Source organism: Siniperca chuatsi, linkage group LG2, assembly GCF_020085105.1.
Source record: "Siniperca chuatsi isolate FFG_IHB_CAS linkage group LG2, ASM2008510v1, whole genome shotgun sequence".
Classification (NCBI taxonomy): domain Eukaryota; kingdom Metazoa; phylum Chordata; class Actinopteri; order Centrarchiformes; family Sinipercidae; genus Siniperca; species Siniperca chuatsi.
The window spans coordinates 19,334,667-19,350,855 of NC_058043.1; the positions used below are offsets into that span (position 1 = coordinate 19,334,667).

General features: G+C 40.2%; 1 protein-coding gene across 4 annotated transcripts; it reads left to right on the top strand.

The window, feature by feature from the left end:
• The first annotated feature begins 904 nt into the window (after window positions 1–904).
• larp4ab (La ribonucleoprotein 4Ab) lies at window positions 905–16,082 on the top strand. 4 transcript variants are annotated; one of them, XM_044177806.1, is made up of 15 exons: window positions 905–1,369; window positions 4,346–4,484; window positions 4,817–4,940; window positions 5,696–5,832; window positions 8,443–8,546; window positions 8,884–8,994; window positions 9,279–9,332; window positions 10,099–10,311; window positions 10,547–10,650; window positions 11,329–11,562; window positions 11,912–11,963; window positions 12,137–12,301; window positions 12,394–12,527; window positions 12,621–12,798; window positions 13,279–16,082. In XM_044177806.1, the coding sequence occupies exons 1-15, from the start codon at window positions 1,367–1,369 to the stop codon at window positions 13,654–13,656; spliced, it is 2,130 nt and encodes a 709-aa protein (XP_044033741.1). In that variant the 5' UTR covers window positions 905–1,366; the 3' UTR covers window positions 13,657–16,082. The 4 variants fall into 4 exon arrangements, with proteins under 4 accessions (XP_044033741.1, XP_044033735.1, XP_044033725.1 ...); XM_044177800.1 differs by having other exon boundaries at window positions 4,904–5,060; XM_044177790.1 differs by having other exon boundaries at window positions 906–1,369; window positions 4,817–5,060.
• Window positions 16,083–16,189: the final 107 nt, after the last annotated feature.

Below are 16,189 nucleotides of genomic sequence, written 5' to 3' on the forward strand. Positions count from 1 at the left end.
CATCAACTAGCTTCGTGTGTCATATCGTTACAAGCTCGAGGGGAGTCTCATAAGTGCATCGACTCCTGCGGCCGTACTGTCCCCTCGGAGAGGTCACATTCAATTGTTGCTACGCTGCGGTGTTAGCATTGGTGTTGCCGGGGAGGTGGAGGTGGCGTGAGCCGTCACTTGCGAAAACCCGGTCCAGCCAGATTGGAGTTTGATGCGCGTCTATTCGCGCTGTTACGGTACAGGTGCTTCGAGCGGCCAAAAGTGACGAATCACTCATTACAGCAATAATGTCTCGCCGTGGATGAATTATATATCTTTATTTCTCACATTATAATGTGATAAAACCGTTTCCTTAATAGAAAATTAAAGGGAAAGTCAGCTAAAATGACATTATACCATTAATAAATTCCTCATATTTGTCATTTTAAATGACAGTTAAAATATGAGGAAATTATGAATGGTAATGTAATTTGAGCTAACTTTAACCAAAACTTAAAGGAACAGGATTCCATTGAAAATTTCAGTCAACGTCTAAAGGAAAAAAAATATTGACTGTGTTGTGATGTCATTTGAGCTGACTTTCCCTTTAAAATGAAATGGATATAGTCGGGGTCATCCTGCACAGGAATCCATTGAAACTTTTGTCACCTATTATGACTTTATGACAGGTCAAAGATGAATATTTGATGATATTGTAACTTTTGAGCTCCCTTTCTAAATAAGAAACAGTACAGTAGATTCACTTTGAGTAATTCTATTATAATTGGATTTCATATAGTGTGCAATATAATGTCGTTTTTACTTGAAATATCAAATCTGATTAATTATTGCTGAAATACGGGTCTATCTTAGTATTTTTGGCCACTCCAAGCACCCGTACCATAACACAACGAATAGACGCGCATCGTCTCAAAATCCAAGCGGCGGCTGGCTAGACCGGGTTTTCGCAAACGACGCCTCATTTGACTTGGCCGCAGTTTGGACTGCAAGGCAGACAGAGGACGCAGCTGTCACATACTGGATGAGCGGTGCCTCGAAGCTGAATTGCGGGATGAGGAATTGAGCTGAGGAACATATTTCGTCAAATGGGAAACGTTTTTACTAAAAACAGTCGTTAGTGTTATAAATTAGAAGCTTTCAAAGTTGTGGTCCGCGCAGAGTTGACGCACCGTTTGGACTGGAGCACATTCGGCTGTTTGAATAACGTTACCGCGGAGACGGTAGTTAAGCGGAGAAAGCGACGAAGGGCCACTCTAAATAAGTGCGGCCAAAAATTTATAAGAGTTAAATCCTTCGCAGGAGAATAAAACCAACAGGGAAATTAAATTCTTCGGAGCTGAAGAGGACATCATAAGAAGGCGAGGATCAAAGCAGCATGGTGAGTTTTGGGCCTGGAAAGGGGCACGCTAGCTAACATGCGACAACCTGTTTGCGTCCTTCATCCCGTTTGACTCGTTCTGTCTAAAGCTCGACCAAACTGCTTTACTCTGCTATAGTGACTTTACACTTTAACTAGTTAGTTCTGAGCATTAACCCTGACTATGCCTTTTATTATTTACACGGACAGTTATTTGTGTGTTATTGTCAACCTGTCGAATAAATTATCTTAAGTTAAGGGTTGTAAAGAAAGACCGCTTCCAACTGGTCTGCTAGTAAGTTAAACTTAAGCTAGTTAGCTAAAGACAGTTATTTATGGTGTCCTAGTCAAAATATGGAGCCACATCACACACGCATACCCTACCAACCACAGACTTATAAAATAGCTACCAACACGTGTTACAGAACATGTTGAATTGGGGAATACTGTGACATCTCGCTCCATTAAGTTGCACTAAACGTAACTTGGGCTATATTTTAATTCCCTTACGCTCCATGAGTAACGTGAGTAACCACTACACGTGATTTGAGTTTAATGTTAGCTGTTACACAAATGTAGCTAAATAACGTTAGCTATCAGAGTTCCGTGATAAAGGTCATGGCTATGCGCTGCGGAGATGTCAACTTTTGAAAGGCGATCGATGCGGGGATGATTTAACTTAGTAATCAATTAACCACAAACGCCCTGTATCCAGAATCAGCAATACTTAATCATACTTAAAGAGAAACGAATGTCGTCGCCTGTTTTAAGTTGCATGGGCATCTCCCGGCACCATGTGCTCTTTCTTCCTGACCCCCAAAGTAAAGCTACTTTGCTTCGCTGCAAACCCAGAGCCGCTGAATTGTAACTACATTTTGGACAGCAGACAGGTTGGACTGAAAGGTTGAGAGACATTCGTGTAGTGGTTTAGCATCAATGATGGAAGCACACTCTAGGTTTTGCAATGGATGACAGGTCAAAATGCCTCGTTAAAGTCACGCTGAAGCTCAGAGGCGGATTTACGTCATGTATGGTTACACATGACCATTTGAGAGGCGGGGTAAAGTGATAAAGTAGCCAATGAAAACTCAAGCTCGGGTGGTTTGTTTGTGTGTGAAGAGCTGAGGCCTTGCAAAGACAGAAAAGAAGGATTACAGGATCTCTTATGAACTAGCTTCATTCATTGGATTGGCTATGATTATATTCGATTATTTTCAGGTTTGATGTTGAGTAGTAGTAACTTAAAGGCATGCGTGGCTTACAACATGTAAAAACTGCTTTCATACCTTATTCATTACTTAGTAATTGCATGCTGATGATTCCTGAGTTTCCTACTGGCTTTTTTATTTTTATAAATAACAACAACAATAATAATAATAATAATATAATAAACTTTATTTATAGAGCACTTATCAAAACAAAGTACAAAGTACTTCACAGAGAGAGAAATAAAATACCACAGTGAATGATGAAATACATAAAGACAGCCTGAGTAAGATCAGGATATGCTTTCCAATTTAAAAAATGCTTTTTGGGAAGAGACTTAAGACACTGACTCTGACAACCTAATTTCTTCAGGCAAATTGTCGGGGCCCTGATGGCAAAAGCTCTGTCCCCCGTTGTTTTCATTCTGGATACAGGAACAGACAGAAGACCCCTGCCCGAAGATCTCAAACTACGTGAAGGTTTATAAGGGATTAAAAGGCCTAAAATATAAGCATACTAAGGTCAGTGGGCTTGACAGGGAGGTACAACTGTGTGTCATCCGCATAACAATGAAAAGAAATCCCACGTCTACGGATGACATCACCCAAGGGGAGCATATATAAGGAGAACAGTATTGGTCCCAGAATTGAACCTTGAGGCTCATCATACTTGATATGGGAACACAATGACATGAAGTTATTAATGGCGACACAGAATTTCCTATTGGACAAATAACATGAGAACCAGTCTAGTGCAGTGCCAGATATGCCCACCCAGTGCCTCAGTCTGTCGAGAAGAATGCCATGGTCAATATTGTCAAAGGCAGCAGTTAGGTCCAGCAGCACAAGAATTGAGCACATGCCTGCGTTGGCATTCATTAAAAGGTCATTGGTGACTTTGAGAAGGGCTGTCTCAGTGCTGTGGTGCTGACAAAAACCAGATTGGAACTTTTCAAAGGTACTATTATTTTCCACAACATCAAGAAACTGCTTAGAAACAATTTTTTCGAGAACCTCGGAATTAAAAGGACGATAGTTATCTGGGAGGGTGGGATCAAGCCCAGGTTTTTTAGGGCTAGTTGGACACAAGCAGTTTTAAAGTAATCTGGGACGCAGCCAGTAGACAGCAAGCTGTTCAAAATAGATAGCAAATGGGGCGCAATACAATCCATAACTTCCAATAAAAAGCTAGTTTGGATTATTTCCAGAGGGCTGGAGGATGCTGCTCTCATAAGAGACATGATGTCTGTGAGTTCAGAAATCATGTTCAGTTTTATTCTGCAGAATTTGCCCTTGTTCCAAAGGTTTTTCTCAAATTTTTGAGTGACTGATGATAAACAAATTATCTTGTCTGAAGGCTGGACTTTTAATTTACCTGGAGTCGTGGAAAGCATACACATAAGCGGTGATTCGCAAAAGACTTCTGTATTTGATTATTTGTTCTATGTAGTAGGAAGGTGCTTTTGCAAATATGTTCTGTTTGCCTGTTAGTACTTTATACACTACACCACTTGGCAGTTTCACACTACACACTACTACACATGATGATCTGTTTTTTAAAATGTCCAACAGACACCTGTTCTTCCTCCACAGTTCTACCGGTCTGGTAGTCCTGGTTCCACTTTTGGAAACTAAACAGTTTTGAAAACCAATCTCCGCATGTCTGACATCACTTGCAGGATCAAAATACTGCTATCCTGCTCACACTGTTGTGTTTCCTGTAACCTACTGTGTAAGGTGTGTACTCAAAACTATTTTCTGTAACTCACAGTATATTCTTAAAATCATGCAGGTTACCACAAAGGGAGCTGGCCTGAACCCCAATGCTAAAGTGTGGCAGGAGATCCCTGCCCACCAGAATGACATCCCAGAGGAGACGGAGGATTCTCCTTGGCTGCTGACCTACCCTCCTCCCGCTCAGATGACCGATGGTATGAATTTATTCACTTCTGTGTGCAGAGAATGTTTTCTAACTTGAGGATTTCTACATTTTCTCCTCACGTAAATCTGTCGTTAACGTAAACCAAACCCTTGCACTTACAGCACTAAAGTATGGGGATAGTCTATGTGTGACACGTATAGACATGTATAGTATTTATTGAACGTTTCCAAGATAATTACACAAAGACATGGTATTTAAGGAAATCGTTGTAACTGTAAAGACAAAGCATGACAAAGCTTGTTTAGCGCATTTAGATGATGTTGTCTAAACATGACAGTTATTTAACAACCATTTTCTTACTGCTTGCCTCCTCTATCTTAGGTTACTCAGACATTCCCTCTTCAGGGGGAAAAGGATATGACACTGAATATCCTGACAGCACTGCTGATTATGTCCCTGTATCCACAGAGGGCATTGTGAATGGCACAGACCACCCTGACTTGAGGTATTTAGCCTTTGATCCACAATGCGAATCAGCCATAGATGATGTTACTAAGCAACAACCAATGTCTGAGGAGAACCTAAGAGAGTCTTTGAAGAAACAGCTCGAGTTCTGCTTTTGTAGGTGAGTAGTGTAGCAATGTACAAAGTCCTTTTTTTTTTATACAAGTTGCTACTGTTTCCAGTGTTAATTCCAGTTTTTTTTTACACTGATACTTTTTTATACTTTATTGCACTAGCTGGAGCATATTTATGTATGTGTGAATACAGCTACAAGAACAGCATCAGTAATGAATAATTGAATTGACTTGGGATATGTTTCATAACTGCATAGAACAAGCTATTTAATCAATGGAGTATTTTAGTATATACTGAAGTGCACTCGTTAAGGGGTATGAATCAATGGCCTAACCGCCATTAATGGAATTTAATTCTTCAATTTGGCAATTTGATTTGATTTTCATTTTTAATAACAATTAGTCTAAACCAAGCGGTTTCTATCTTAGGCTATCAGTCTTTTCCTACAAGGTGAAACATAGACAGAAAAATTATGTTTTGGGCATGACTTTGGGCTTAGCTGTAAAGGTCTGAAGCAATTCCTGTATGATGAATAGAAGAATTGATTAAATCTTGTTCTAATGTTGTGAGATGGAAGTCTTCAAAATTATTCTTTTAGTGTGGCAGACCTGGTTGACAAGGTGTAGAACAAAGACATTTTGAATGATGTTTTTAGTCCAATGTTGTTTTGGGTGTTTGCAGAGAGAACCTATCAAAGGACCTGTACCTGGTATCCCAGATGGATAGTGATCAGTTTGTTCCCATCTGGACCATTGCTTGCATGGAGGACATCAAAGCCCTTACCACTGACATGGACCTCATTCTGGATGTACTGCGAGGTACCTGAGCTGCTGTTCTCCCTGTATTTGTGAGAAATGCTTGCAGATTCACTGACACTTTAGTTTACAGACTGAAACTAAAATACTCACTTATTACTACTTATTTATAACAAGTGGAATGTGGTTTGTTTGAACAATGCACGCTTTGAAGCTGGAGTGCGAAACCTTTGTCTCCCCCTTCTGGCAGTGAGAGTAATTACACAAACACTCTTCAACACATGCTTATGACGTATGCCTACAGTGAACTCACCCAGGCTCGTGTTCAGAAATAGTTACAAAAATACAGAGAAATTTCTCATCATCATTTCGCATCATTACCAGTGCACCAGCGTGGGAATGTCGCCACAGACACCATATTTAAAAACTCAGTATACTGCCAAATACAGAGAGATTTACCTGGCGGTGATAGGCTTAGTCAGCATTGTGTGAACTTGTTTGGCAAAGGGTTGAACGTAACGGCTGTAAAAGTCCTGCACTTAAGTGAAGGGTCTCCTGCAGTTGTTAATTGTAGAGGTTCCCTGTCCCAGTTGAGTAAGTGACCACCTTAACTAAGAGTATAAGAAATTGAAGCACTGAACGATTATTTCAAACTGCAAAAGCCATACATGTAATATGTGAGGCTATTGTTTAGAGCGGTCACCTAGTAAACTGTTCACAACAGAGGAGATGGTGTCAGGATCCACCCGAGTCACCAGTAACAATGAAATGTAGTACAGTTGTATGCAAAAGTTTAGGAACCCCTGACAATCTCCATGATTTTCATTTATAAATATTTGGGTGTTTGGATCAGCAATTTCATTTTGATCTATCAAATAACTGAAGGACACAGTAATATTTCAGTAGTGAAATGAGGTTTATTGGATTAACAGAAAATGTGCAATATGCATCAAAACGAAATTAGACAGGTGCATAAATTTGGGCACCCTTGTCATTTTGTTGATTTGAATACCTGTAACTACTTAGCACTGATTATTTGGAACACACAATTGGTTTGGTGAGCTCATTAAGCCTTGAACTTCATAGACAGGTGCATCCAATCATGAGAAAAGGTATTTAAGGTGGCCAATTGAAAGTTGTTGTTCTCTTTGACTCTCCTCTGAAGAGTGGCAACATGGGGGCCTCAAAACAACTCTCAAATGACCTGAAAAAAAAGATTGTTCTACATTATGGTTTAGGGGGAGGCTACAAAAAGTTATCGCAGAAATATAAGCTGTCAGTGTCCACTGTGAGGAACATAGTGAGGAAATGGAGGGCCACAGGCACAGTTCTTGTTCAGGCCAGAAGTGGCAGGCCACATAAAATATTGGAGAGGCAAAGGCGAAGGATGGTGAGAACAGTCAAAAACAGCCCACAGACCAGCTCCAAAGACCTACAACATCAACTTGCTGCAGATGGTGTCACTGTGCATCGTTCAACAATTCAGTGCACTTTGCACAAGGAGAAGCTGTATGGGAGAGTGATGCGAAAGAAGCCTTTTCTGCACACACGCCACAAACGGAGTCGCTTGAGGTATGCAAACACACACTTGAACAAGCCAGCTTCATTTTGGAATAAGGTGCTGTGGACTGATGAAACAAAGATTGAGTTATTTGGTCATAACAAGGGGCGTTATGCATGGCGGCAAAAGAACACAACGTTCCAAAAAAAACACTTGCTACCCACAGTAAATTTGGTGGAGGTTCCATCATGCTGTGGGGTTGTGTGGCCAGTGCCGGTACTGGGAATCTGGTTAAAGTTGAGGGTCACATGGATTCCACTCAATATCAGCAGATTTCTTGAAAATAATGTTGAGGAATCAGTCACAAAGTTGAAGTTATGCCAGGGCTGGATATTTCAACAAGACAACGACCCAAAACACTGCTCAAAATCTACTCTGGCCTTTATGCAGAGGAACAAGTACAATGTTCTGGAATGGCCATCCCAGTCCCCAGACCTGAATATCATTGAACATCTGTGGGGTGATTTGAAGCGGGCTGTCCATGCTCGGCAACCATCAAACCTAACTGAACTGGAGATGTTTTGTAAGGAGGAATGGTCCAAAATACATTCATCCAGAATCCAGACACTCATTACAGGCTATAGGAAGCGTCTAGAGGCTGTTATTTCTGCTAAAGGAGGCTCTAATAAATATTGATGTGATTTTTCTGTTGGGGTGCCCAAATTTATGCACCTGTCTAATTTCGTTTTGATGCATATTGCACATTTTCTGTTAATCCAATAAATCTCATTTCACTACTGAAATATTACTGTGTCCTTCAGTTATTTGATAGATCAAAATGAAATTGCTGATCCAAACACCCAAATATTTATAAATGAAAATCATGGAAATTGTCAGGGGTTCCTAAACTTTTGCATACAACTGTATGTCACTGCTAAGATCCCCACCACAGTGGGTTTCTGCTGATGGGCAGAGTTGTTTTTATTTTATTTTATTTTTTTGGCCGTTGTGTCTGTATAAAGTGAGGAGCACGTTATTGCCTGTGATGCTTATCACTTCTGCTAACATTCATGTTTTTTTTAATCATAGTTCTCCTGACCAGGGTTTGGTTGTGTTGATAAGGACACTGAGATGGTGAAAACAATTATATTTAGGTTGTGTCTTTGTTACAGCGTCTCCCATGGTGCAAGTTGATGAAACTGGCGAGAAGGTTCGGCCAAACCACAGTCGCTGCATCATTATTCTGAGAGAGGTCCCAGAGACTACACCAGTTGAGGTAAAGAAAGTTCCATACTGCATACTAAGCACAGTCCTCCACAGCACAACCCCCATCTCACTGAACAGTAAGTCCTACAAATGAGGTGCTGACACATGCTTGTGCTTGCTAACACTGTGGTCAGACAAAGCTGCTGATAAGAAGTTAGTTACAGTGACGCACTACACCTGCGTGTAGGTACTTGATGTTAAAACTTTGGATTCATTTGTTGTAGTGGGTATACCATGCCTCATTGACATCTTATCACACACGTGCAGGGTGGCCTGTGGGGAGATGTTGTATGAGTTCAGTGTTGGAGGCAGAAATGTGTAACCTGTGCCTTGCATCTCTTTCACAGGAAGTGGAGGCTCTTTTTAAGAGTGACAACTGTCCAAAAGTGTTAAGTGCTGAGTTTGCACACAACAGCAACTGGTACATAACATTTCGGTCAGATATGGATGCACTACAGGTACATCTCCGCATTAATAAAGGGCTTATTTTTGACCAACATGCTGTATAATCCTGAAGTTAAAATACAGTTATATTTTTGGTTGAATGCTTACTTTATATTAGTATGCCATAAATCATTTCCTATGTATATCAAAAATGTACAAGTGACAAGTTTAGTTATAAGCACTGGATATTACACTAGTGCTCTGGGGGTGGGGGGGCTTTTATTTAATTAATCATTTTACATTAAATAAATAAATATTCACAATATTTTTTTTTTCCTTTGTTTCTTTCTGTCCTCAGGCTTACAGATACCTAAGAGAGGAAGTGAAAATGTTCCAGGGAAAACCAATCATGGTGAGTTCTGTCACTGAATTGCATAACCAGTAATTGACTTTATTTAGTACGCTACTGAGTAGAGTTTTAATCACTACTTCTTATTGGTTCTAATTTAGACAGTAGTATGGAACTCAGCCAGCCTTGTTACACAAGACTAGTTGTGCTGTCAGCTGTCACACCACTACTCTCTTGGCTAGGCTGTTTGGCTAAGCCGTAGCCTCAGGAGTGACCTTGGGATTTGTGTGTACAGAGACTTGATAAGTAAGGAGGTGTTTGTCCGAACTGTTGCACACCCATATCTCCAGACAGTTTGATTGCCCTTCTTATCACAATGTGACATTTACCTTTGCATTTCAGGTATCTAATACATACCTTTTCAGCTGGACTTTGATTTGACCTTGTGTGCCCTTTTTCCCTTGATAAAACAAATGAGGCTGTGATGTATTAACAGTCCAGTTTAAACCCCAGTGATGATCAGTATCGCGCTTGGAAGGACCCATATGCACTGTGGATGGCTGGGAAGAACTTTTATCTGTAGCTCTCTATCAATCTGCTGTATCGCTGCTTCTACACTCTCCCTCTACTCCCCCCCCCCACTCCCTTCACCTTTCTTTCTTCTTGTCGGTGCAGTGTTTTATGGCCTAATGACCGTGAGTTTATGAGATCTGAGGGGACTAACGGATGATAGAGCTATGTCACTACTCATCATAGGTACAGTGGAGGTGTCCATCTTCACTGCTAGCATACATACCTGATTGTCTTCTTTCCCTTTCTCCCCCTCCAGGCCCGCATCAAGGCCATTAACACATTCTTTGGTAAGAACGGCTTCCACAGTGTGGACTCAAGCGTGTATAGTCAACATGCCCAACCACAGGCTCAGTATGGCTCCCCAGTCTACATGCAGCAGGTGTACAGCCCTCAGCAGCAGTACCCTGTATACCCTGTGGTGTCTCCCTCCTGGAACCCTTCCATCATGCCTTACTTTGAAACACCCCTGGTGAGAACCTGAATGTATTGTTCAGAATGTCTCTTAAAAGAAATTTACAAGTTATTTTTGTCCAGAATAATTTAGGTTTAACACTGTCAAAATAATATTGTCATGGTAGTCATAGCAGTGTCTATTGCAATTGATATTCTCAACTTCAGCCCCTATACAGATGTATTGTTCAGAACATCAGAAATTTTTTCTGGAGTAGTCTAATTAGATTTTCTGCTGCCGTTGTGATATCCAGGCACCTTTCCCAAATGGTGGATTAATGAATGGTTACAGCCGTCCTGGGAACTACAAAGGAAACTCAAGCTCCATCAACGGCCATCGACCCATGAGCAGAAATCGGTAGGTGCAAGTCATGATGACACGATAACTCCCTCATTCATAAGTTGAATCTTATTTATCTCTTTCATGAAATATATATCACATTTGAAGCATATAGGGTATTTATTTGCCTCGCCCTCTCTCACAGTCTCTACCTAAATTGCAGAAAGACTCAACACGTGTGCTAGGATGTGATTTTATATCACTTTAAACAAATCACAAATGCTCTTGCCATTTTATTTAGCACATGTAAAGCCATTGAAGTTAAAAGCCATTGAAAATTGATGTAATTAATACATTTAAGATGTTTGAGTTGTACTGGTTTAGATATCCTTTGTTTGAATTTGGTTCACATGTTTGGAAGAAGTATGTAACAAATTATTTTCCATTTATGGGGGGGGGGGGGGAAGCAAATTCTTTTATTAAAAACTATTTACAGTTGAAAATACTTGTTCACCTTATCGTTTTAGAGATGCATGACCTTTAGAAACTAAATAAATACAGTCACAGTTAACTCTGACCCATGCCATTCATTTACGCTAATTCTGATCAAACTGTCACAAGCCTTTACACCCACCATCATAATGTGTTTACCCTCTAATAAGTAACTGATTATACTTGCACAACCCCCTGTATCAAAATGTACTTTTTCATGGTAGAGCTGAAATTCAGTTTGTGTGTCCTTTTGTGTATGCCCAGAAACCATGTTAAGAGTCACCCTAGGCCTGGAGACGTGCCCCCTTCTTCTTCATTGGCTCCAGGGACCCTGATAGATGGATGGTCTGGTCCCTTGAGTCCACAACCCCTCCAGACATCAGGGACACCGGCAAGCACCACTTCAGCGACAGTCTCTCTGCTCTCTTACAGCCTTAAAGACACTTCTCCACAGGCCACCGTACCCAGTGGATATCTGAGTGGGTCTGGACGGGGCAGGTGAGGGAATATTATCCTGCTTATTAACACTATGGAGATCAAGATTAACAACCAAAATGTGACAGATATTGAGGTGTATGTTATGTGGTGGGGATAATTTTCTGTTTTTGTTTCTTGTCCTGTCACTTTCTGTTCACATCTTGTCTCAAAGTTACATTGTCTAGACTTTACAGTTATTGGAAACAGCTTTTTGACTTTGTCAAAAAGTCAATCAGTTCCAGGGATATACAAGCCATTGCATTCTTTGTGGTGGTGGTTTTTTTTTTTTTTTTTTTTTTTTTTTTTTTACATATAAATGTGACTTTCTTATGTAAGACGTTCTAATGTAAATGATTTGTCTTCATTGTAGGAGAGGTAGCCACAGAGGCATGAGGAGGAAAAGAGAAGATGAACAAACCCCGGTAAACACATTTCCTCTTTTATTCAGTTTTGTTTTTTCATAAAGTGTGATTTTTCCCAAAACAATTGTTCCTACACTTCTCTGTAGACAAAGGAGGTCCTGATCTCCTTATCAAATAGTTGTTAGTATTTTTGTTTATCTTATGTTTGACTTTAACTGTAATGAAAATTACAGAGGCCTCTCCCTGTGATGGAGGCCAAGGTACCACCTCCACCAAAGTTTGACCTGGCAGCTTCCAATTTTCCTCCGTTGCCGGGATCTGTGGTCAGCATGCAGGGAGAAACTACGCCAGAGATGCGCCTTTCTGATGTTGTGCGTGGCCTAAAGGTGACCAAGAAGGTAGATATCTTGTCCTCTTTTGATAGTTCAAGATTTTAGATTTGACAGTTGGGTAAATGCACATCATTATTATAAATCCTTGGTCATTTCAGTCTGTGAGCCAAGAGGTTAACGAGACCCGATACACAAACATCTCAGAAAACTCTGTAAGCAAACCTGCTCCTGTGGCAACGGTTGCTAAACCTGCTCCTGTGGCACCGCACACAGTGGCACCACCAGTCTCAAGGTAAAGTTAATTTCAAGCTAATAAAATGTGTATGAATAAAAAGGGCATATACATGGAGAATGACTTATCTTTTACTTTTTATGTCGATTTTAGTGTTTCTCCTCCAGTAAAGGAAGAGGATAAAGCTGAACCTCCTATTCCAAAGGGAAAAATCTCCTCGTTCACTCAGGCTGCCTCCCCAGCAGCCTCCGAACATGCCCCCTCCACCTGCAGCCAGTCTGTTTCTACAAAAGCACCTTCCCCATCATCCCCAACTTCAACATCAGAGCTGGTAAGGCCTGCCTTCTCATCTGGAGTGCCACATTAGCTCACAGCAACATCAGTTTATAGCTCCCTATTGACTCATAGGTCATTGTCGAGTATTAATATAAAACTAGTATAAAATTGGAAGAATATACCACCGAAAATCTATTGTCTAAGTATCAAGTATGCATTGCGTGTAAGTTTATCCACAGGCTCTGAAAAGTTCGTAGCTTGCTCCTCTGTGGAGGACGGCCGCTGTAGAGAGCCGGAATTCGCAGCAGTTTCACTGGATTCCAATTGTGTCCTAGAGTAGGGAAGAAGAAAAAAAAAACAGGTCAAATGTGTAAAAACATTTAAAACTTTTCAAACTACCACTGCAGTGTAATCCACTTCTCTACCATTGATCTTAAAGGTAATTGTGTTAATGATGGAGTATTTTTTAATATTTTGGATCATATAGTCTTCAAGTGGGCATAACCTTTGTATTTATCACTCATTCTTTAACCAGGGGCCAAAAAAGCTCAGCTATGCAGAGGTGTGCCAGAGGCCGGCCAAGGACCCTCAACCAGCACAGACACCCTCTCCCTCCTCTCCTGCCTCCTCAGCCAGCCAACCCCTGCAAGAGCTCAAGGTCAACAGGGTTGAGGAGCCAAGGCCCAACTCCATGCGTACTAGAGACAAACGAGAGAAATCCGGAGACTGCCGTCCTCCTCGTCAACCATTACGTTCCTTCAGAGGGGCGAATGGCCAAGTCAGATTCGGCGGTGCAACGCTGAAGATTCAGGAGCATCAGAGAGGCCTGAACACTGGCAAACAGTTTTCCCCACAGCGGGGAGCCAGACGCAGTGGCAAAGAACAGAACATTCCCCCAAGGTCACCAAAATAACTAAAGAAAAAGGAACCTATAAAACATGAATTAAAACAGAATTAGAAACTATATGTAAATATATAATATATGTAAATAGACAGATGAATATATTTCATTTGACGGACTTTTTCAAAGGATCTCTTAACATTGTTGCAGACCTGAAATTATTTGGAAAGACTATAGTAGAAATTCCTTTTAGGAAAATGCATGTAGTCTGCTGACAGAATTGCAGACTTTCAGGGTGATAAAACATACTTTGCTGAAAGTAATATCACCACGATGTTATCAAAAAATGCCTCCATTAAAAAGGCTAAATCTGTAGCGTGTGTGTATATGTGTATGTGGGCTAGTTACTTAGAAATATAAGGTAGTCTTAACATTTAGCTAGCATTGTCAACATCCAAAATGATAATGAGGCACATTTGATTTCTCGGAGTTGTTGTCGGCATATGATTCATCTTGACTTAAACATTTTTGTGCATTGAAATCAAGGAATTATGATTTATTTATTAAATGGAAGATGTTGAATCCAAGGCAGAATCATAGAAACAGTGGGACATGTGATTAACTACAAAAAGTTTGAATTTTGATGATGGGTAGCAATGTTTGATGACATTTTCACGATAGTGATGATTTGCTCTACAAACAGTGGTGAATACTAAGTTACATGGATTCAGAATGTTGCGTAATGTAATGATTTTAATCCTTCAATGTTTTGGCAGTAGTTTTCTTTGTGATGCAGCTATTAGATCAATGCTGCTAACATTTGAAATAAGCCCTGTATTCTAACTGGAGTAGATCTTGTAAAAATTGTAGAGCATAAATACCCATAAGAATAGTAGTCAAATAAACTACTGTTGCGCAGGGTTATTAGACATAAGCAGGAGCAGAAAGACTGTCACCATGTTGATTATGGTGCTTCTCTCACATAGTAAGAATAATAGGTTAGACAGCTAACTTTAATTTCAGGTCCGGCTTATGATATGGATAGTCTGTATTTTCAGTTTCCGGAACGTTTTTGGGTTTGATGGTAGATCTTGTAGAATCAGCTCTCTGTCGTTGGTGACTAGCATCTCTGCATGTGAATTGCAAATTGGATTTTCTTCCGCAATAGAAATTTGTGGCCTCTCCTTGACGAAAGTACCTAATTGACGTTTGACGCCATGGCCTATGTCTAAACTTGATTTGGTGACACTGATTGCCTGCATAATCTGTTTTGATTGGATACATAAGGCTTCAGACGAATGTAGTCCTTTTGGCATAAAACCGCTTTTGATTTTGTAAATGTCTATGTAAATGTAGCTTAACTTGAGTTTGTATATACCGATTTATTTTTGATCTGGGTTGTTAATGTACTTGTTTTCCTGCTGTAGATGAGTTTCGTTTTCTATTAATTTGTAATGTTTTTCTTTTCATGGTATTTAATGTTTCTGTAGTATTTGTAAGTTGGTGTGTAGACTGAAACGAGAAAAGATACTTAGTTGTGGACAACTAAAGATACTGATCTACACAGCTCCTTGTGGCTCCACAATGAGCAGAACATGCCTTAACCTGTAGTGCTTTGAATTGAAATGCACCATCTGTTGATCTCAAGGCTTTAATGCATTATAGAAGTAAGAAATGGAAAGGTGTTGCACAGAAATGCTAAATTTGTGCTTATGTTTCCTTTTAGTGTTGTCATTTCATCTGAATAATCTTTGGTGTCGCAAATGAAAATGGAAAAAAAAAATGGGTGAAGATAAAGAATTACAGTTTTTCAGGATTAGGGGGGATAAAACATTTCACCTTAAATAAGTGTTTTGAATCCTCCACTTGTAGGAGCTTGACTGCAGTGTAGGGTATTTTATGTCTTGTAATCAGTAGATCAGTTGTCGTGTGTGTGTGTGTGTGTGTGTGTGTGTGAGAGAGAGAGAGAGAGAGAGAGAGAGAGAGAGAGAGAGAGAGAGAGAGAGAGATGGTGTAAACTTGTGTGCATGAGAGAAAGAGATTGCTTCTGCTTCGGACTACATGGAACTGTTATCTCAAACCAAACCGCCAGTGCCTTAACAATGCTTCATTTCAGTAGTACACAAGTTTTGAGCACATCAATTTGTCACACTGAACAAGGCTGGTTAGTTGGTGGTTAAAAATCCAACATTATCAGTTTGTGACACCCAGACACACTAGATCCTGTTCAGTGTAAATCTTTATTATAGGTGCAGCTGGTGGGCTGGGGCTGGTTGGAGTGGAGCTTAATGTGTGTGTGCATGCTTTTTTTTGTCTATTATGTGTGTGATACAGTTTGTTTTGTTAGCTTGTCAATGCAATTTCAGTCTTATATCAGAATCCTTCTTATAACTCTCAATCAAACATGCGATTGCAATTTTCAGCCAAGTACACACTGGTTTGAGTGAATATTTTATTGCTGAGCCTGATGTATGAAAATAAAGATTTATTTTTAAACAGTCATGTCTTATACTTTGTATGTTTGCACAACATCATTGCAGTTTCACAGACAGCAGATGTGTGAGCCGTTGATTTTCTTCTATTTAAACCTGGTATTTGTTCTATT